At 37.7% G+C, this 22,875-nt stretch overlaps 1 protein-coding gene across 1 annotated transcript in view; it reads right to left on the bottom strand.

Moving 5' to 3' along the window:
• The window catches only part of SLC27A6 (solute carrier family 27 member 6), a 63,545-nt gene that overhangs the window by 35,170 nt on the left and 5,500 nt on the right, over nucleotides 1–22,875 (bottom strand). Inside the window, exons 2-4 of the mRNA XM_082836297.1 lie at nucleotides 17,338–17,541; nucleotides 9,281–9,439; nucleotides 7,858–7,982 (exon numbers count right to left, since the gene is read on the bottom strand). Of these exons, the coding sequence (XP_082692423.1) occupies nucleotides 7,858–7,982; nucleotides 9,281–9,439; nucleotides 17,338–17,541 (488 nt within the window). The remainder of the gene's footprint in view (nucleotides 1–7,857; nucleotides 7,983–9,280; nucleotides 9,440–17,337; nucleotides 17,542–22,875) is intronic.

Raw genomic sequence — 22,875 nt, forward strand, 5'->3', positions numbered from 1 at the left:
GGAATAGGCAATGTGAAAAACAGCAAATAAACAGTAAAATAAATAATCTTGAAGGTATATTTTAAAATGTTAAATCAGTCTGCAATGTAGGAAAACCTTACTAACATACCACATTTACAGTAACAGCAGGATATACCCCAAGGCGAAACAGGTATAATGTTTTCAGGGTTTCTTATTTTATTTTTATTTCTAATGTTTTTGTGTGACAAGTATAATATAAAATTGTTAATATTTTAACATTATTAAAAAGTTTTATTTTAAAATAATCATGATCTAAATTGACTTTTACAATCAATGTTGTATGATTTTTGTTAGTCAAAGGCCAATTATTTTTTAACGCCACAAAAATTACTCTAATTTTATAATGACATTCATGGAAAACATTACCATGTTCTGCATAAAAATAAAATCCTTCCATTTGTATTGGCTTACCAGTTTACATTTTTTCACATATATCTCATAACCAGATGGTGAGAATCAAAGGCCGAATTAGGAGAGGTAGGTATTTATATAAAGACAGGAACTATGGCTCAAAGAGAAAAGACCAGCAGAGTCATACAACAAGAGCTTGAAACTGAGCCTGTCTTTTGATTCCACAGCCAACACACTATCTGATGGCTTTCCACATAAAGCTAAATTTGTAGGGAAATTTAATAAATAAAGGATATATGTATTCTTAATAGAAATGACAGCAGGAAAGGTATAAGCAGATAGACAGAAAAAGATATGTATACTTTATATGTACCACTACCCACGAACTACGAATCATTAAGTATTAAAATTGGCACTTATAAAAAGTCTTTAATATATACGCAGTTCTAAAACTTTCCAAAACATTAATTCCCTCCTAATTCTACTGACATTTAGGTTGCTAATAGCTATTTTTTTTTATCTTACTCCCTCATATTTCTTTTTGTTTTTTCCTTCTGCCTTTATTTATTTATTTGGCTGCGTTGGGTCTTTGTTGCTGTGCTCAGGCTCTCTAGCTGCAGCGAGCGGGTGCGGTGCGTGGGCTTCTCGTTGCAGTGGATTCTCTTGTGGCGGAGGAAGATGGGTCCTAGGCACGCAGGCTTCAGTAGTTGCAGCACGCAGGCTCAGTACTTGTGGCACACCGGCCCTAGAGCGCACAGGTTTCAGGAGTTGTGGTGAGCAGGCTCAGTAGTTGTGGCTCACAGGCTCTAGAGCACAGGCTCACTAGTTGTGGTACACAGGCTTAGCTGTTCCATGGCATGTGGGATCTTACTGGACCAGGGAATGAACCTGTGTCCCCTGCATTGGCAGGCTGATCCTTAACCACTGCACCACCAGGGAAGTCCCCTTCATCATTTATTAGTTGGAATTCTTTTGGTTCCTGTCCCGGTCATTTGTGTACCTGATATTCTGAATGAAGTAGAATATAAGCCATGCTGAAGAAATAATCATCAAAATAATGAAGGATATTGACATGAAGACTAGAGAGCCACAGCTGAAGTTCTTTGGCAGCGTTCGAGTTCCAACCGCTATTGTCATTTGTAGAGATGTTTTTCTCCAGGTAACTCAAAATATCCTTACCTCTCAATTCTGTAATCATGACAGCAATAATACGTCAAGTGCCTGGATGAGTCATGGTGACTGGCTCCTCTTTGGATTTATTATTGTAGATAACCACAGCAACTGCATTGTGGAAAGCAGCCTGTGATATTTTCTCTTTAAAGGTGCAATTTCCCCTCTGCAGCAAGGAAATTCACTGTTTGATGTTAGGAAGGACAAAGAACCATGTTTGAGGATCACAGCTCAGATGATCAGCAAAGTTCTGAAGGCCAGAATCTTAAATCAAGGTTGTTGGCAGGGCCATCTTCCCTCTGAAGGTCCTAGTGGAGAATCCTTGCTTGCCTCTTCCAGCTTCTGGTAGCTCCAGGCGACCTTGGCATGTGGCTGCATCACTCCAACCTCTGCCTCTGTCTTCACATGGCCTTCTCCTCTGTCATCCCTCATATTTCTATATTTGTAGTTTCTACGCAGAAAAGAAAGTTCTGGTTCCTTGTTGACTTTTCTAAATGCTTTCATATTTAGTGTGAGAATAGTAAACACATCTTTGATTTATTTAAGAAAAACTGGGTTTTAAAAGAGAGTTGATTTTCTCAACCATGTAATAATATGCTTCAAATATTTGGGGAAAAGAAAAAATTTAAAAATATCTTTAAACGACTAGGTCTTGGAGGTAAAATCAATTGTTTTGAGTGTTGTCGAGAAAACAATGGTAATGAAACTAAATCAGAACATCTTAATAACAACTAAAATTCACAATAGTTTTAAAACAGCATTCCTTAGAGGTTACTATGTGTGATGAAAAAGTTTCCACAGCTTAATGCTTTGAGAAACTACATCTTTCACAAGATGTGAAATGGGGAAAACATAATGGTAAAACACTTGAAGTTATATAGAAACTAAGAAAATGAAAACACGATAAAAAGAACAAATGCTTTAAAAATATCCATTTTCAATTAGAAAAGAAAAGAATAAATGGTAATGCCCTGAATCAGGGACAAGGTAATGCCAATGCACTTAGCCTTTACCTGTCTTCAGACCCATTCAAAACATAACTGGTAAAACAAATAAACAACAAATTCAAGAGATTTAGGTTAAGTCAGCATCATTTAGTCTCCCCTACTGGAATTTTATTCTCTGGTACTGTTGCATTGTCTTTATCCTTACATCTTATCTAAATATAACAAGGAAACCTCTTAAAGCTTGAAAGAAATGATAGACTTTCTTTGGAGAAAATAAAGTAGGTGTCCTTTCATGTTGAAGTCTGAAAAAAATCTCACGTCATCAATTTCAACATTCTCATTTTTTTACCCTCAAAAAACACTTAGGGGTTCACTACAGGACTGTCTAAACATTACTAGTGACAAATTTAGTACAATCCATATGGAATTTAATGAACAATATTTAATGAAAAATATTTAATAAATATTCATCAAACATTCAGGTGTTTAAAAATGTCTCTTTTCATGATGGGAGTTGAGCATAATCCATTTTGTCGAAGTTTTAATATATTTTCACTACAGTATCCAGAATCATAAGTATACTTTCCGGCTCCCAATAAATATCTTAGATTTTAAGAAAATAGAATAAAGAAACAGGATATAATTAATAGAAAACATATATACAAATATATACTAAAGAATATAAGCTATGCCTTGAGAATGTCAAAACGTAGGTGTTCCACATTGAGAGCTATAGACAAACTATATAGTGTAAATGATAAACTATAATGTTAACTTGAAAAACAGCATCATACTTAGGCATTATAACATAGGTCTTTGCTAACTAGGTCCCATCCCTTGCACTCTTTGGGCTCCAGATTCTTGCATCCAACTGCCTATTTTACTTCTTACCCTGGATGTCTAATTAACACACCAAACTTAACAGGTCCAAAAGAAATTTAATTTTCATTCCCCAAATCTCAGTTTTCCTTATCTCAGCAAATGGTTTGCAATTTGCCTAGACATTTGAACCAGAAACCTGGGACGCATCCTTGATTCTATCCATTTCTTCACTCTTCACTCCCTATTCTTGAACTAACAAGTCTTGTTATCTTTCCTTCAAAATAGATCCCAAATTGGTATAGTATTTTCCAGTTTGCCTTCATCTTTTTCCAAATACTCTGATGGGAACAAAATCAAATTTCTCCTCCAGGGTCTACTGAGCCCCATAAGATCTGGTCTGTGGATGACCCAGCTCCTTCACTTTAAACACTCAGGCTATGTCCTCTGTGGGCTGCTCCGTTTTCAGTTTATTCCATCCAGACTGCAGTCCCCCAGCTTTTCCATGGCTGGATCCCACCTGTCATAACGATTCCTCAGCTCACAGGTCACCATGTCAATGAAGTCTTCCCTGACCATTCAATCTATTATAATTAGCAATGCCCCACTCTCGCCACTCATTGGTCTCCATCACCTCAGCTGGTTTTGTTTCTTCATAATATTTATCATTATCTGTAATCACTTTTCTTCATGTGTTTGCTGGCTTATTTTCTCTCTCCTCAAACCAGAGTGTAAGTTACGTGAGAAAAGCGGTCTTGTTTGTCTTCTGTGCCCCTTTCAACTCAAACCTACATTACTTGCATGAATGAATGAGTGACATGATCCTATTCCTAGGTAAATCCCTAGGTATGGCAGAGCTATTTATATAAGATAAACTGTGCAGCAAGAGTCCCCCAGAGGATCACTGATGTCTAGAGTTCCACCACATTCCTCACCTATTGATATTAAATGCAGCATTAATATTAAGAAAATATAGAGCTAGACCCAATCATAAAATGTATGATGGTCTTCAGTAATGTACAAAATATAGAAGATTGGAGAGTGGGGAAAGAGCTGCCTTCCTAGTCTCAGGGGAAGAGGATAATTACCCCAACACTCCATGACTAAGAGAAGCCAGTACCTCAGCTTTTTTTTTTTTAAGGACAGTGTGGCTGCCAGCAGTTTGAGGCACATCCAGTGTTTATGCGAAAGGAAATTTTGTAACTGGAGTTTTTAAAAAGAGAAAAAAGATGGGGTTGGGTCGGGGGTGCTAAGTGCTTCCAGCCAGGGAAAACCAACCCTAGGATGTTTTTATACAGCTATATACAAACACTCAACTCAGACTGTGGCTTCTGCCTGCAGGTGAATGTCCTTTGGAATACATTACTTACCTGAGATTGACAACAACTCTGGATATACTTAGGGAATATATGGTTTCGCTTTCTTTTAAAGATTTATATTAAATATCTATGGGGCTTCAAACCACGACTCATGAGACACGCAATTTAATTTCTCTGAGGATGTGGACCATGTCACTTGTTCACTCTGTGGCCCTACTTGAACCCCCTGCTATGTTGGCTGCACAGCAGACACTGACACTTCCTTTCAGGGGAAGTTCACTGAAAGGAATGAACACTGGACAGCAAGAAAACAAGATCTCCTTGAAGGGATAAGATGTCATAACAAAATGATTTTCTCCCTTTCCTAATCTTTAATGCCAAGAACTGTTTGTACTCTTTCTGTGAGAAATCAACAAAGAGGATTAGGTAATACAACGCATCTCTGCTAAAAAAAAATCATTCAGTTTTCCTTTGGCAAATCTATATTTATTTCTCTCTCTCCTCCTCAACTTGTCTTCAGGTAAGTGGTTAGAGATTATTACGCAAACACTAGTCTTTCCTCAAAGAACTTTAATTAAGAGTTAGAATACTTAATAACTAAAAGCAACCAGGAGTTCTGCTTTCAATTCTCAGTTCTCTCAAATTCTCTGCAGCTATAGCATTCCCCTCAAATCAGTGCATTACAAATTCAGAGAGGTGAAAAGACTATTTCATTTCATTTAAAAATGTCAAAGGAAAACACCTTGAAAAAAGACTTGTAGTAAATATGACAAACTGTTAATTCCTTTATTATATGAAATGAGAGCTCAAATGAATAAGATAAAACATTATGTGCCAAAGAGATAAATGAGTAAAGACTCAGAAGAGGTATTTTAAAAGGGAAATACAGCTAGAAAACTATCCCACCTTGCCAGTAATCTTAACAAAGAAATTTAAAATGTTTGTTTCTAGTCTATAAAATTATAAATAACAAAGGAATTAAAAATGTTTGTTTCTAGTCTATAAAATTATAAATAAAATTAGAAATCTTTTCCTCGTTTTCTTTTTTTTAAATAGGACATTCTTTGTTCAAACAGAATATCACTACGAAGCCCAAGCAAGTTGGGTTTCATCAACCGTATTAGACAGGGTGGGCCATGGAAACTGGCCTATTCTCCCTGTTCTCCATCCTACAGGAACTTTTGAGGAAGCTTAAAAAGCATAACGTGTTTTAGGTGTTACCCACGTAAGTAAAATGTAAGCGTTATTGACTGACAACAACAACAACAAAAACAACTAGTGTCGGGCTTCCCTGGTGGCGCAGTGGTTGAGAGTCCGCCTGCCGATGCAGGGGACACGGGTTCGTGCCCTGGTCCGGGAAGATCCCACATGCCGCGGAGCATCTGGGCCCGTGAGCCACGGCCGCTGAGCCTGCGCGTCCGGAGCCTCCGCAACGGGAGACGCCACAACAGTGAAAGGCCCGCGTCCGGCAAAACAAACAAACAAACAAACAAAAAACAGCTAGTGTCTAGTTTTCCATGAAGGACACTGGAAGACCACTATTTTTAATACCACTCAGTATCGATAAGAGACTGTGCAGTGGGCATACTCCACATTGTCGATGAGATTCTAAATCACATCCACCACTCTGAACAGCAGTCTGGAAATATGCCATAAAAAAATCACCAAAATATCCATGCCCTTTGACTACCTTCACTTCTGAGGCCCTACATGAAGCTACTAAGTACAGCATCGTTTAAGGTGGTAAAACTTCAGAAAAAAATTAATGCATGAATCCAACCATTCAATAGATACTTACAGAGCAAATGATCTTGCAAAAGTTAATGTTGCTAATAAAGGATGAGAGGAAATAAGAATGGCTGGGGGCATGGTCTAGAAAAGCCATGAAGAAGTTCATTAGGTAGTGCTTACTATGTCCTATACTGAAGGAGGCTTTCATTTTACTGGAGGGCATTAATTCCTTAAATTACATAGTCCAGATATCATATCATCAAAGAATACAATGAAAACTATAAGAGAAAATATGTAGCTTGTGGCATTATAATTATTCTACTGGGAATCCTCAGGTAAGACCACAACTCTGATATTGGCAAAATCTCCTGGAGGAAAATAAAGGTCAAAAAGCTAAAACACTTTTCTGGGACTCCTTGTCTTAGCTATGGATGTGGGGAATCTTTAGCTATTTGAAGTACTCCTGACCAAAGAAAGAGGAAAGATGGCTTCTCCCACAAGGAGGCAGGTCAGGAGTTAGATGGAAGGTCTCTCCATGGCAAACTCCAAGCTTAAATTTACAGGCATTTTGTAAATAAGATTATCCAGTTTCAGATTCTTCTCTGTGTTATCTCTCCTGTGTAATTCCATATCTTTAATAAAGTCTTATTTAAATGCCTCCAGCCTCGTCTCAGTTGTGCTGTGGGTAAAGAAAGGCAACCTCTGTCACCATCCTTCAAGGGCGGCTGGTTTTGATTTGATTACAGGCTGAGAAACTTCCTTGTAGCCTCAAGAATGCTTAGACAATCAGACAGTGAAAAAATAAGCATCTCAAAATACAAATGAGACCAGGAAAAGGACAACAACTTCTGAGGGCAAAAAAGCAAACGAACTAATAAAGACAAGCTTTAGGCTAATGCAACTGTCTCTGCGGGTCTATTTTCAGAAGGGGGCAATTTATCAAAAGTTCATGGAAATGATTGCTTGAGGTGGTGGGGAGACAAGTGCAAATCAAAGCAAAGTTTCTTTTTAAGTTTACAGCAAAACCAAACAAAAAGATATTCTGATGTAATCACTTATTCAAAAGAAAACAAATAGAAAAACAAGTATAATCATTGTTATTAGTTTTTGTGTGTTATTTAAAGACCAAGATTTTAAAAGATAATCTAATTCAACCCTTGGAATAACTGCTGTCTGTAAACACAAAAAAATTTCATAATCAGATGCATGCTATGTTTACAGAAATTTTAATCCGTCTAAACATGAAGTGGACTGGATTGCGAGTCTGTCTTCTCCTGCCTCAATATAAAACACATTACTACATTCCTGATATCCTCCTTTTATTTTCTCTGACTTGTTTTATACTCATTTTATCTTGGGGTTTTGCATAAATCTTTGTAAGTCAGTTAAACTATGTTCTGGAAGAAAATGGAGTATAAGCAAACAAAAACTATTTTCTCTCAATTATTTTCTTTTTCTTTCTGAAGTTACATTTTCTCTCTGACAACGATTACTCTTACCTTAGGTTGTTTGCAAAGGTAGCGACAAAGTTCTCCAATGTACTGAAACACAGTCACATTATACTTTTTGCAGTCGTTCCAAAATTGGCTTGCTGAAAATTTCTTCTTTAACACACAAGTAGCACCTACAAGAAAAGGTATAAAAAGGCAAAAGGGAAAAAAATTCAAGGGCAGAATTAACATAAAACACAAATGATGTTGCTCTGTCTAGAACACTTTTGCTCACTTTCAAGGCTTTTATAATCCATCAGTGGCCATTTATATCAAGCTCATTTGAAAACATTAATCTTACAGTCCAATAAGTCTTTTAAAAATATCCATCTTGTAATTTTGTATTCTGACTGTAGATACACTTTTTGCAATATATGGGATGAAAGAAGCAGTCAAAATATGTAGGAGAATTACAAGTATTAGAGCATGAATATAGATAAGGTCATCCTTCTTCACAGAAACCAAGAATATTCACTTGCTTTCAACGTTGAATATATACATAGTATTCATTTTTAAAAACTTTTAAGCAGTCTCAATATAGTTTGAGATTGAGAGCTGGTAAGGTAGAGTTAGTATGAAAGCACCAACAAAAAAGGTTCATTGATGACTGCTAATTGTAACATCCTAATTTTAATAACAATGTAAGTCATATGAATATGTTCCAAGGAAAATACTAATGTCTTGACCCTCATCTTTATTTATTGTGGACATTGATCATATTTGAAATATACTATTCTATAAGATTACTTTATAGTATTTTAGACAAACATAAATAATGGTGAATTATCTCTGTATATTATTTCTGGGCTAACTAGTAACAGACACATAATCTCAGCATGGTTATGAATGGAATCTACTGAGTCACCAGTTCTACCAACTGACTTCTTGGGTATCTGGGGTACACTGTTTGCAAAGATAGCCTCAACAATTTCTCCTACGCCCTTACCTTTGCAGTGTGAATTTGCCACCCTTCCCTTCAAGAAGTGGGGTCTCTTTCCCAACTCTTCAAATCTTGAATTTAAACTGGCTTTTGACTTGCTTTGATCAACAAAGTGCAGGTGAAATGATCCATGTTACTTCCGAGGAGGCTAAGACTTAAGAGCTACACAGCTTCTGAGTTCACCCTCTGGGAAGGCTCCTACCACCATTTAAGGGCAGGGGCGGCAACCACTCAAGGGTGAGCGACCACATGGAGAGGGAAGCCCTGTCTACAGCCAGATCCAACCACAAGGCCAAATTACTGCTCTTTCCACTTCAGGCATACACTGAAGTATGTGATGAAATTGTGTCCTTTTAATAAATATTTTTTTATAATTGTATAACATGTACACGATCACTCTGAATTCTACTGATAGAGTTTTGCACTTTAATGAAGGCAAGTTCCAATCATTAGGCATTTTGAGAACTTATGAAACAGAAAATAAAAGCTTACCTAACTCAATACATCCACCAATTCCCAGGAGAGATCCTGCGCTATGATACAGAGGAAGGGATATATAAATGATGTCATTGGAAGTACAACCAAAAGCCCATAATCCAGCAGAGCTCTTCATAGCCTGCAGCTGACAAATCACAGCTGCTTTTGGGAGACCTAGAAGAAAAGAAAGAAAGAAAGAAATAATAGAATAGATACTATGCTGGTATCAGCTACAACAGCAGTTGAGACAAAAATACATCAAAATGGTCTATATCCTTGGTAAAAGGGGCCATACAAATGTCAGCTACAACTGTAATTAATCTCTAGAATCTTAGATCTACCCAGAAGGATTAAAACTATAAAATTACATAGAGTTTGAGATCTTGTAAGGTTCAAAGAGCCATATCTGCTATAAAGATGCCAAAAATATATCATTCTTTCTCTGGTTCAACATCTTTACCGAATAAAGCCCAAGTTGTCATGGGCTTTTGGTGACAGCACATGTAGCTATGAACCCCAGTCTACAGTGACTTCCAGACACTCACCAGGGTGAGTCTCAAGTCCGCCTTGCTGCTGCACCTGCTTTGATATTTTCTGACAGGCTTTGTGCTCCATTTCCATTAACTGGAAGATCTCATACACAAAATTGGCATGATCTTGCCTACCACCCTAACCAAAATTCATTTATTACATTTTTTCAAAAGAAGTTTCTGTGGCTTTTCCTGATAGGTTGGCATCTCACACCCTAAAAGAGCTTATTGTCATCCACATGTACTGAGAATCCCTCCAAAATTTCTTCTCAAAGCCATGTATAAAGATTTTGAGTGAGACTAGCATCCTTGATTCTTGATAATGCAATGCCTTTCGCTTCTTCATTGAGAGAATCAAATATTTATGCATTTTCTGCTTCCGAGAAGTTCCCACCTACTGTTCTTCAGTCACCATATTCCCTACTTTCCATATTGTTCCTGACCTCATGGCAACCCAGCCTTAAAAATAACTTTTCAGTTGCAGGTATGTCGAAAAAAGAAGGATGCTTTATCTAGTTATTTTCCACCTGTGTGCTTATGTCACTCCTGTAAAGCACTTTAGTGAGCGAATTAGTCATGTTTTCGTTCCTAATTTGGTTAGCTTTAAGTGAATAATGATCTCATTAATTTATTATTAAACCATTCAAGGTACTCAGACTTTTTGATAAATGAGACAACAGATAGGAGCTTATCCAACAAATGAAAGTGATCAAAGGTTCATGGAGTTTAAAGTTTTAAAGAAGGAAAGAAGAACCAACAGAATAAATGAAGCATGTTAAAACTGCAAGTTAGAGTCCCTTCTTGGAAGAGTTAGAAAGCACATTAACATATTAAAGCTTTCGACAAGCCCAACAGTACAGAAATGTTACTATTTTTTCAATGATGTTTCTCAAGCTCATGTGGTCATAAAGCCCCTTTACAACTTTTATTTCCCTTCTTTGTAGACATGAAGGGACATGCTGTGCCACATGCTTGGAGAAATGCTACCTTAGATGGTCTCCGAAGTCCTTTGTTCTTCTAACCTTCTATGAATCCCTAGCATTGAAACTCCCCACATGTCTGCAGATGTGAGGAGACCACTGGGATAAGGTCCAGGCGTAAAGGTGGGAGTGAGGCTGTGTCCAGTGAATTGGGGATTAGCAGGAAGAAGGAGGAACAGATGATATCAAGAGAAAACCAATTTAGGGGCAGGGATGAAAAAATCTGGGGAATTCGGGGATAATTTTGGAAAAAGGAAAGAATCCATAGGATTAAGGAGAAGGAGGGACAAACGTAAATAGAGACATAGATGGTGATAGCAACTGGTCCCAGGCGCAGCGTGGAAGGCAGTTCTGTCTTTTTCCCCCTCCCACTACTTACCGGAGTGGCTGAAGGCAAGGCTGCTCTGACCAGGCTTAAATAGCCTTTCCTAGAGATCTTCAGGCACCTAACCAATTTCAGTGAGCAACAACAGAACCAGAAGCTGGCAGACTGAACACATACATAGGCCAAAAGAATGGAATTGGCGATGACAGCAACACAATTTTAGAAAGGCAGATGGGGACTTCCCTGGTGGTCCAGTGGGTAAGACTCTGCACTCCCAACGCAGGGGGTCCAGGTTCCTCGGGGAACTAGATCCCACATGCATACCGCAACTAAGAATTCACATGCCACAACTAAGACCCAGCGCAGGGAGGGAGGGAGGGAGGGAGGGAGGGAGGGAGGGAGGAAGGAAGGAAGGAAGGAAGGAAGGAAGGAAGGAAGGAAGGAAGGAAGGAAGGAGGGAAGGAAGGAAGGAAGGAAGGAGGGAAGGAGGGAAGGAAGGAAGGAGGGAAGGAGGGAAGGAAGGAGGGAAGGAAGGAAGGAAGGAAGGAAGGAAGGAAGGAAGGAAGGAAGGAAGGAAGGAAGGAAGGATGGAAGGAAGGAGGGAAGGAAGAAAAAAAAGAAAAGGCAGATGGACAACTGGTGACTGACACAGCAGACCCAAGAAGATGAAACCGAAGCTGAAGCCTTGAAGAAAGTTGGTTTGCTCCCACAGAACCCCAGCGAGGCTCAGAAACTTGATGACCAGGTACCCCCCCAGGTGGAATATCAATATGGAACTATAAAGAGGGAGCTAAGTGGGAGTTATGTTTAAGAAGCAATTCCATCAGAGTCATAGATAAGGGAATCACCCCTTGTTCATCAAGATCTCACAGAATCTCCCAGGTCAAAGACATGTGAATGGTATAAAAACTGACCTCAATTCTTTCCTTACTCAGAGACATTCTAAGTCTGTTCCTGGGTCCATGGATATAATATTTTGGTGAGCTTGGGCAAACAGAACTTCATAGTAGAAAAATGATTAGGAAAGATGCAATATAATCCAAAATGCTCCCTTATAACCTGCCTGAAAGGGCCTATGAGCAAACTCTACTGCCGTCATCTAACTTTTCCAAGTCTCATTTCTTTACATCACTTCGTAACTTGCACCAACACCTTCATCGTTATCAACATTTTTATGTGAGAATCAAGTGATTTTTATGATAATAGGTGACATACTAATATTAATTCTCATGTTCATTACAATTATCATCACTTAATTCAGCTCTGGGTTTTGAGTTGCAAAACATCAGCTTATATTAGAGAGAGAGAACAAGAGAGATGCTTTTAATAAAAAGTGTCAATGAAGCCTCTAACAAGGCTCAACGTGAGACAGGCTGGGAGCTGGCGCCTGGGATCCTTTATTGGAGTTGCTTCACCTTGAGCAACAGAATACAAAGAAACTATAAGGGACTGAAAATAACTGCACGCATGCACAGTTGAGGCAATTATGAACAATAAAATACAAAAAGGCCACAGATCAACTGCCATTTCTGAGGTGCCCAGAGCAAAAGCAGGGCACTGCACGTGATCCCTGCACAAAGTACCACCCAGGGGGTGGGCAGAACACCTAAGCCACCCTCCAGCCCAACCCACCAATCCACCCCCACCCTCACCCCATTTAAACAACCAGTCCCTCCTCAGGGAGTAAGGGCACCTGTTACTTGTTTTCACTTCCTCATGTGCAGCACGAGTCCCGATAAAACCTAGCATGAATCCCTCATCTGACCTCCTATCAATTCCTATTGAGCAGAACTTAATCAATTTCTATTGATTAAAGAGTCCAAGGGCCCTAGTCAGTAAAAAATATGATTTTGTTACATTCTTTGATAGCTTTGTATTTCTAAAGCATGACATCTACTATATGCCTAATTCTGTATGTTGCTCTGCTCTGATCTCTACAAGACCCCATGTTGCTCAGAACTTCAAGCTAACAGGAGATGCTATCTGTATAACTTTCCCTGTATAAGATCATTCACAATCCAAATTTGGAAGAATGTCAATAAATGCTTTTGATATTTTAAAATGCAAAAAATAAAATAAAATTACAGCCCCAGATTGCTTCCTCCACACTGCTATAAGATCTGATGTGTATTCTCTGGAAAAAGATGAGCCTCTGGAAACACCAGGAAGAAGAGAGGTTGAACAAGTAGGGAGAATAAAAGAAAGTCTGCATCCTTCTCCAGCTCCCTTTTCACACTCGACTAGTTTTCCCTTCAAGATTTTTATCTGAGGAATCTAAGGCCCCCAGATGTAAAAACTGACAGTCACGAATCTCCCAACAAAATGTCGTGAGCAATGAAACTAACCAGCCCACAATCCCACTCAATCACACAGAGCTTCTAGTTAGGATTTGGTTTGTTTTTGTGGGTGTGTGTTTTGGTGGCTGCATTTTAAACATGCACAGCCAAAGGTCACCAGATATTTGAGAAAATCCTCTAGGGTAAAGGACAGAGAGCAACATAAAACAAAAGATAAAAGGACGACAGAGAAAATAGAGACAAGGTAGAGAGGAGAAATTTTCAAAAAATATTAATATTCTGAGAGATATGAGACAATGAAGTATCAATAATACAAAAATAACATGCTACAAAATGAGAAATAGTAAGAGAACACAAGGGTTAAAAGATAAATCTCTCAAAAAGTAAATCAAGGGGTCCCATCAGTGAAAAACAGATTTTTTTTTTGGCTGACTGCTAAAAGCTAAATTATAGAAAGTCATCTCTTGTCGAAAGGTTTACACCTTCCCATCTTGATTTTAAAAGCATGTCAAACAATCCACATGAGATGCCATAAACGTGAACAGCAGGAGGAAATGGTACAATCTTAGTGAATGGGAATTGGAATCAAAAGGGTTTGCTGTCCTTCCTAGAATGCTCTAAAATGTCAAGGCAGTTGCTTGTGTTTAACTGTGAACAAATAAAAATTTATTGTTTTGCACTTAAAAAAAAGTCAATCAAAAGGTAAGAGAAGGAAAATAGGATATAAAAGATTAGAAAATTAATAACTAAGTGCAAGGAGGCCAATCTTTAAAAAGTTAGAGTTCCAAAGATAAAAGAACAAACAAGCAAACAAATATAATAGAAGGAGGGAATGGGCAGAAAGAATAGAAATAAAGAAGGAAAAAGAAGAATATGTAGACACCTTTAAAAAAAAATTTTCAAGTACCTAGACTTGCAAGACATGAGTTTCTAGATTTAAAAGGCTTGCAAATTTACCAGCAAAATGGATAAGTAAGACTGGTTCCAGTACAAATAATCATGATATCATAGACTACTGAAGGCTAATAAAAGATTCTAAAAATCCCCAAAAAGAAAGAAAGAAAAACAATACCAGGTTGCAAGTAAAGGATTAGAAATCAGAAAGAAAAAGACTTCTCAATATGTGTACTGGAAGACAGAAGATAAAAAAGCAATGCCTTCAAGTCCCTGCATCAACATCATTTCTAATCTAGAATTCTATACAAACCAGTGTAAGGGTAGAAAAAGACACTTTCAGGCATATAAGGACTTAAAACATACCTGCTAAATACTCTTTATCAAGCAGCTAATGAAAGCAGTGCAGTGATAAAATGAAAAGCAAACTAAGGAAATGAATTTAGAATCTAAGAATCAGGGGATCAGAAAAAAAGAAAAGAGTTGAAGGGAATTCTCAGGGTGATGGTGAGGAATGAACCCAGGACAGTAAGAGAGCAACATGTCAAGACTGGAATCATAGGGAGGAAAGCTCTGGGAAGGGTGCAGCCAAGAACGTGGGCTTGACAGAATACAGACTAGCTTTTCAACATCTAAAGGTGAGTTACTTTTTAATAAAGGGATGGGTACAAACCATTTATAGGTGTATAGAAAACTAAGCAAGCAAACAAACAAAACCAAATGATTAATCCAAGGTTGGGGAGAGTTTTACACGAAAGGAAATAAATATAATTTTGTTATACTATAGAGCTCAGCAAGAAATAGTATCTACTAAGTTATGATACTGATACCAATCAAACAAAAATTTATGATGAAACAATATTAGGGTGATATTGGGGAGAGAAAGTATCTGCACCAGAGAGAAAGAAATGAGTGGAGGGAGAGAGTGGTAAAGAAAGAAGATAAAATCCTCATCTTCCATTGTGGAAAAGCAGTACATACTTTTTAGTAGGTACCTATTAAGTATCCAGTAAAATACTATTCATAAATCTATTTAGATAAATGGAGGTGATTACAGAAGGAAAGATCTAAAAAATACTGAATGTAATTGGTTTCAGGATGGAGAAATAGAGGGGTAAACAGGGTACTTTTCTCTAAAATTTTTAAAACTATTAGAATTTTTCATCTCTGTGCTGTATAACTTTAATACAAATAAATATCAAACAGAAAAAATTAATAGCGCTTTTGCTTTCAGCCTGTTGTGCAAATGTATCAAACACTCTGGTTTTAATCTTCAAGAACAAAAGATGTTAATAGTCTGCTCCACACTATTCTCTTTTGGGGTGGGGAGGGGGGTCGGAGGGAGCGGGGAGAGGTAAAGATTGTTTTGAAGACCAGAGTCACTTTCTATTTTTACAAGAAAACACAATAAAAACAAATTTGTCAAGTACCTTCCGTTGGAAGTTTTCAAAGCATATAATTTCCGAAATTTTATTGTCTCTTTCAAAGTCCAAAGTCAGTCTGAATTTATGCTGGCGACTTGATACATATTAGCATTTCCTAGTTTATTTATCAAAGCTGCTGCAAACAAAGTCAAAAAGAAAACCATAGTCTACTCTCCAGTATAGAGATCATTGTTAGCCTCCAAATAGGAAAAAGGAAAAGAAAAATGTAAGCAAATTTTACTAATGCAATAGTAGTTTTGCTTACAATACTACCTGTGCATAAGAAATTAGTACCAATATTTTTAATATGCCTCTAATTCAAACTCCCAGTCATCTTCAAATTAATTACAAAAGCTTACTTAGACTACCAAAGATATCATTCAATTTTTCTTAAGAATCAATTAAGTTTAACATTTCTTTTGAATTCTCAGGTAGTTTCACATTCTTTGTGTGTGTGTGTTGTTGTTTACCTAAAAAAGGGAAAGTTTAGTGACTTGATTCTATTTTGTATCCTTCCTCAAACCTGCAATGCCTTCAAGATTTCCTGTTTCTCACATGTTCCAATCAACTTATGCAAAACGAGGAGAGCCAGCTACAGGTACTTAAATTGCAGCTACGCTTGGACTGTGCTTAGGATTTAACATTTTATACAAGAATTAAGAAAATGGTTTTAAAGTAGACTAATGGATTTTTTAATGCAGCAGGATAATTAGAAACTATTTAAACTAATCTTTTCATTTTTTACATTAGGCAACTAAGGGAAGCTAGCAAAGATCCTGCCAAAGAAGCTGGCCAAATTCCACACTCTGAGCAACCGGGTTGGGTCAAGTCTTCACACATTCCTATGCCATTTGTACTACCAAACTTGAAGAAAATCTTTCCACATGAGACAACGGCCAAGCGAACATGGTGACTTGTCAAGTTAAAGTTAAAACAATTACCTTTTTCATCCAAGTTTGGGAGTTCAAAGATCTAAGAACCCCAGGCCTTCTTGGATGCATGCTTTCTGAGATGTCTGGTGACTATGAAACCGAGTCCCCCTAAAACCAAGTTCTCTTACCAACTTTATGATTAATCTCTCTACATCCAAAGCTTTGTTCCCTTTCTTGTCCCCTCTGACCTCAATTCTGGGCTAACTGAACAATAATCAACCAGAGTCAGATGACTAAAATTGCTCTTGCGGATAACATTGTTAATGTACTAAAGTAGCTATTATAGATATCATTAACACGTAAACTCAGGTTGTTTCTCCAGGGTGAGATGAGCTCACAGACCCTCAAGCCATGAAGCACCTGGTCAGAGAGTTGTAAACCAGAGACAGCCTGACTCCCCGGAAACTGGCACAGAAATGTCACAAGCTGATGATTAACCCTAGCTTCTTTGTTCTTCCCCTTTAAGAAACCCCTAACTCAAAGATCAAGTTGGAGTGGATCTGAGGCTGGGCACCCTGCAATAAATCCTTACTGGGCTGCAAACTCCCACTGTCAGAGTTTGGCTTTCTGTGTCAAGGGCACATGAGTTCTTTGCTCAGCTACAACTACACATGGCAGAGATTTGCCTGAAACTGGTGCTTTGCAAATACGCTGCATTCTTCTTAAGTTTCAAGAACAGATGGATCTTACCTGTTGTTCCAGAAGTGAAAATATAAAGATAAGGCGTCTTGAGGTTTGAGGCAGCATGGTGGCTATGTGGCACCTGACTGTCAGATGCTGTGCTCAGTTTTTCTTTGAGTGAAATTATGCCTTGTGGAACAGACTCTTTCATTGCCCAAACACTGATATCTGCTGGGAGGCTCGGAAGGATCTCTTCTATAGTTTCAAGCAAATCTGAAAGCCAAAGGGTTAGGAGTAAGTAAATAAGACATAAATCTCAAAGCACTCACCTTGTGTGTTCTTTTGCATGTTGGAACAGGGATGATATGTAAATACAACGCTTACTTCCTTTTCATGTTGGATAAGTAACATCCCAGCCATTTTATGAGTATGTTTCAATATGACCAACAGAAAGGAAAATCTAGTTATTACCTGATTTAATCAATGCAAATAGCCCAATTCAAATTGAACTTTGGAGATTCCATTATCCGGATTGTGTTTTTTTCCCAATTTTTAAATAAAACTCTATTTTTGTACTTTGCTTTACATTTAAATTCAGGACACTGCACTAAACATTCTCCTTGAAATACAACTCAGTAGCTCATTATTCCAAAAAGCCATCTGTCTGTCACTGTTTAGTTCTACTATAATGTAATGATCCAGGAGAAACACCTGACTGGATTCACAAGATTATGGCTTAGAGACCATTTCAGAGTGAAAAGTTAAATGAGGAGATTCAGAGATGCTCTTTCCTCTGGATTAGAATAATTAAAGGTAAAAGGTCTTTGAAAGCAAAAGGAGAAAAAGAACACCTTCCAGAAAAGGCAGTAGGATCCACGGTGCACAGCAGGCTATGACGATGGCAGGTGAGAGCCGGCTGCTGAAAGCAGAGCCTGTGTCAGCAGCAGTGGGATCCGAGGCCTGGCTAGAACACACGTCAAGCAAAAAAGACGGCAGAGGAGTAGAAAAGCCAGAAACACGGGTGTCTTCAGGCCTGAAGAGCTTAGGGGTCCTCACAAGGTCAAGGGTCTGGGTTGAAATTCAGACTGGAGAAAGGAGAAGGGATACTTCTCTCGGGAAGCATCTACTGTACACATTAACAAACGAGCAACTGTGGAAGGGAGACTGTGTTGAGTCACTCTGGGAGATTGAATTAGACCTTCTTAATTTGATCTTTAATATAGGAGAAACTGTCATCTGTCCAGGAGGAGGGCAGTGGTAGAGAAGGAGGGAGATGGAGAGTGGGTGCAGGTCCTGGCGAAGGAAATATTCAGCATGAAGGTATCTAGCACTCTACAGGGTACAAAAGAAGCAGAGCGTCGGCATTCCTTGGATGAGGTGGAAGCGAGCGAGGCATCATTTTTTTTTCCAGAGTAGAGAGACAAACAGTTATTTATATTCTTTAAATTCTTTTAAAAGGTGACACTCCTTTCCTTCAACATGGACCTTTAACAGTGAAGATCCACTTTCATGTTTTACATGGGTGCTCCAGTTTTATTTTCGTATTATAATACATCACACTTTTCTAAGATAAAAGCGATTTCTGAGTGCTATATTATTTATCTTAAAATCTACATTAACATCCACGGGGATATTAAGCAGTGGCCTTTTAGAGTTAATGTAAGGAATGCCAAAGATTACCAGCAACCACCGGAAGCTAGGAAGAGGTGAGGAAAGATTCTTTCTTAGACCCTTCAGAGGGAGCGCGGCCCTGCAGATACTTTGATTTTGTACTTTTAGCCCCCAAATCTGTGAGGGGCTGAATTTCTGTCATTTTAAGCTACCCAGTTTGTGTTATTTTATTACACCAGCCCTAGGAAACTAATTCCACCAAGGTCACAAGTTGGTGGACAGAACTGTTAGTCTAACCTAACTCTAAAATCTATATATTACCTCATGAAAGAAATCAATGATAAAAAATATTATTAAATGTAAAATACGCCCTGGTCAGAATGATAAGGTCCATGTAAATAAAACCTGTCCATCTAAATAATTACATTTTTAAATAATTTTTAAACAAAAAATAAAAACTAATCACCAGATATATTCTATTTTGAAGCTGAATTCAGGGTGATGCATTAAACATCTTCCCGGAAATGTAAATCGCTGTCTCGTTATTTCAAAAAGCCATCTGTCGTCAGCCCTTAGTTCTACTATAATACAAAACATTTGGAAAAAAACTCATGATTTACCGCCTCAAAATCTATAACCCAAATTGTTCACAAAGAAGCAGCAAGAGAAATACATCAAATAGGACTAGGAAATTCACAATAAAACCTGCAAGAAAACTGCGAAAACACAGAAAAATGATAAGGAGTTGAAATATCAGGGTTGGGGAGGCAAACTGGGGCTTGAAATTTTCTGAGTTAATTTTTATTTCTTTAACAAATCCAAATAAAATAACCTGTAAGATTCCAGAGAAAAATCTACTTGTACTGAGCATACACAGCATGCTGCCGTATACAGATTGCTTTGGTGAGAAGGAGAAGTGAAAAATTACAAGGAATGCCAGGGGAAGGACAAGTCATAAATAAATGAAAAAGCAGGACAAGCACATGATCTGCATTTTGTATCTTCTTTTAATTTTTAGCACTAGATTTTGTTTAAATGATTCTCCTGGGCATTCTGAACATATAAGGTTAAGTCTCTGACTTGACCCATTTCATTACCTTTATTTCAAATTTCTCACCTGGAATTGTAAATTCACAGCACAAACTTTACGTGTTCTTAATAATATGTGTGTCTAAACTGGCAAAATAAGTACAAAGAAAGTTACCATATGATTAACTGTGGTCCCAAATCTTTGTTAGAATTGTAGAGTCCAAAAAATCAGAGTACTTACAGAGTGATGACTTTTACAAGAAAAAGGAAGTGAGTGGATTTCCTAGGAATCAGAGGAGATACAATTTAATCTCCTTCATACATTACAATTAAATTGACTTAGCTGAGACATTTAGAATTATCAAATAGAATTTTATCTAACCAAATTATTTCTTCAATAGTGGTAGGAAGTGTGGATGAGGATAGTGAAAATTGAAATAAAAATTTGAAAAGTCTTGTACGGGATAAAGAATCATTATTTACTTATCACTGTCCATCTTTCTTAATCAAATGGAAAGTTTTAGTGTCATTTTGAAAGTAAATTTTAAATATTAAGTCCCACCACAACATAGCATGTGTTTAAATACTTCATGGAAACTTGTTTGTGTTTCATGAAGATTTACTCTTTAGTGAAGTGTCCTACCATTGAAACCCATAGAACTGTAAGCACCTCAAAATGATGCCTGTCCTACTCCATCCTTTCACTGACTGTGCCTGGCACACACACCATAGGTGCTGGATATGGAATGGAGCTCTGTCCATGGGATCCACTGTAGGTGCAGGTCTTATCAGTAAATTACCATAAGAAAATGAGACAGACGACAATTCTACGAGATTTAACAAAGTCTGCACTACAGGAGAAGACTGAATCTCTCTTTTCAAAGCAATAGATTCTTCCAGGAAATATGCATATGCAAGGTACTGTGTTAGGAGGGGTTGCAAGCATAAAAAGAGGTAAATTATGATCTCTGCTTACAATCCTTTAGTACTGTTTGTACAAATTAATTTCTTGTTTCCACATCATTATTATGCCTCTTATTCACATTTCTAAGACTATGAAATCAATGAGTAAAAATGTAATATATTCCTCTAATATGCCATTAGTGTGAATTATGTTATTCATTCTGCATTAAAAACTCTTTTTTTTGGGCTTCCCTGGTGGCGCAGTGGTTGAGAGTCCACCTGCCGATGCAGGGGACACGGGTTCGTGCCCCGGTCCGGTAGGATCCCACATGCCGCGGAGTGGCTATGCCCATGAGCCATGGCCACTGAGCCTGCACGTCCGGAGCCTGTGCTCCGTAACGGGAGAGGCCACAACAGTGAGAGGCCGGCGTACCGCAAAAAAAAAAAAACAACTTTTTTAAAAAAATTGAGGTATAGTTGATTTACAATGTTGTGTTAGTTTCTGGTGTACAGAGAAGTGATTCAGTTATACATACCTATATATTCTTTCTCATTATAGGTTATTATAAGACATTGAATGTAGTTTCCTGTGACCTTGTTGTTTAGCTATTTTATATATAGTAGTGTGTATCTGCTAATCCAAAACTCCTAATATATCCCTCCCCCCTTTCCCCTTTGGTAACCATAAGTTTGTTTTCTATGTCTGTGAGTCTGTTTCTGTTTTGTAAATAAGTCCATTTGTATTATTTTTTTAGATTCCACATATAAGTAATATCATATGATGTTTGTGTTTCTCTGACTTACAAAAATTATTTTTAAATTATCTTATTCTACATAAAACTAATACGTATCTCAAATGTATTGCTTGTAGCTCTTAAAACACTGGCAAACATTTAACTTTAAACTTGTATGTGTTAATACAACTAATATGAAATTCATCTGCACAGGGTTAACTTGAGCTTTCCATAATGCAAAGCAATATTCACACAGAAACCAAAGTGAAGTTGTAGGTCTCATCACATGCTCATAACTACCATCCTACTGCTTAACAGCAGCTCAACAGGTTTCTCAAAGAACACATGGGTAGGCTATGGTGTCTAAGAAAACTGATGCTTAAGTAAGCAATGTCCTAAAGCAACGTATATCATGATGTAGATAACAATACTTCTTATCAGGCCAGAAACTAATTTCATCATCAACAATGTGCCAGCTATTTTTACAAATATTAGTTTATTGATAATCATAACCCTAGGAAGTACACTGGGGCATAAGCCTTTCAACTGTGATAACACATTCTTCCCTGAAGCACCTTTATTAACTGCCCTGAATACGAGCACACAGGTTTGTAAATGGGTTTATGGGTTTTCACTTTCAGCTGTCCCCACATCTTTTGGGGAGTAGACAGTGTATTTATTATTGGCAAAATTGTGCAAGAAAATAAAAAGTAGAAGACTTCGTTTGACATTATTTCCAACACATCTCCTATTGCCAGTAAATAATTTTTACTCAGATGTGTGTTTCTCCCATTCAGCCTTGCCACTTCTCTGAGGAGGCACAATCCCTCTCTAAATTGTTTTTGCTCCTGTCAGTATTCAAGCACCATTCCCTTAAGGTAACACATGTTCAACATATACTGTACATAAGAATCCCAGGGCTGGTATCCTCATGATCACTGAAGAAAATAACACATGCTTAGAACACTACAGTTTCCAACTAGTAAACCAGGAAGCCACTTAAACTTCCAATCAAAATCAGTTATTTTCTTTTGGAATGGAGGTAATCCTTGACAGAGCTGAGTCTAAAACGGGCAAAAAAATTGCAAAACAGCCATTCATTCTACTACACATAAAAATTAAAATAGATATGTGAGGCTATCATAGTACATGGATACAATACTACAGGTTCACACGAGCCATGTCTTATCTATCTGAATATGTATTACTTTCTATAGAACTTTCTACAGAATTTAAAGGGTCTTATTTTTCCTCTACCTCTTCCTTTTGGTCTTTGAAAAGAAGATGCCTTTATGGTTGAAAGTCATTTGGAGAATTACAATGGCTTGAT

The sequence above is a fragment of the Leucopleurus acutus genome (assembly GCF_964270905.1).
Source record: "Leucopleurus acutus genome assembly, chromosome: 3".
NCBI classification, from domain to species: Eukaryota; Metazoa; Chordata; class Mammalia; order Artiodactyla; family Delphinidae; genus Leucopleurus; species Leucopleurus acutus.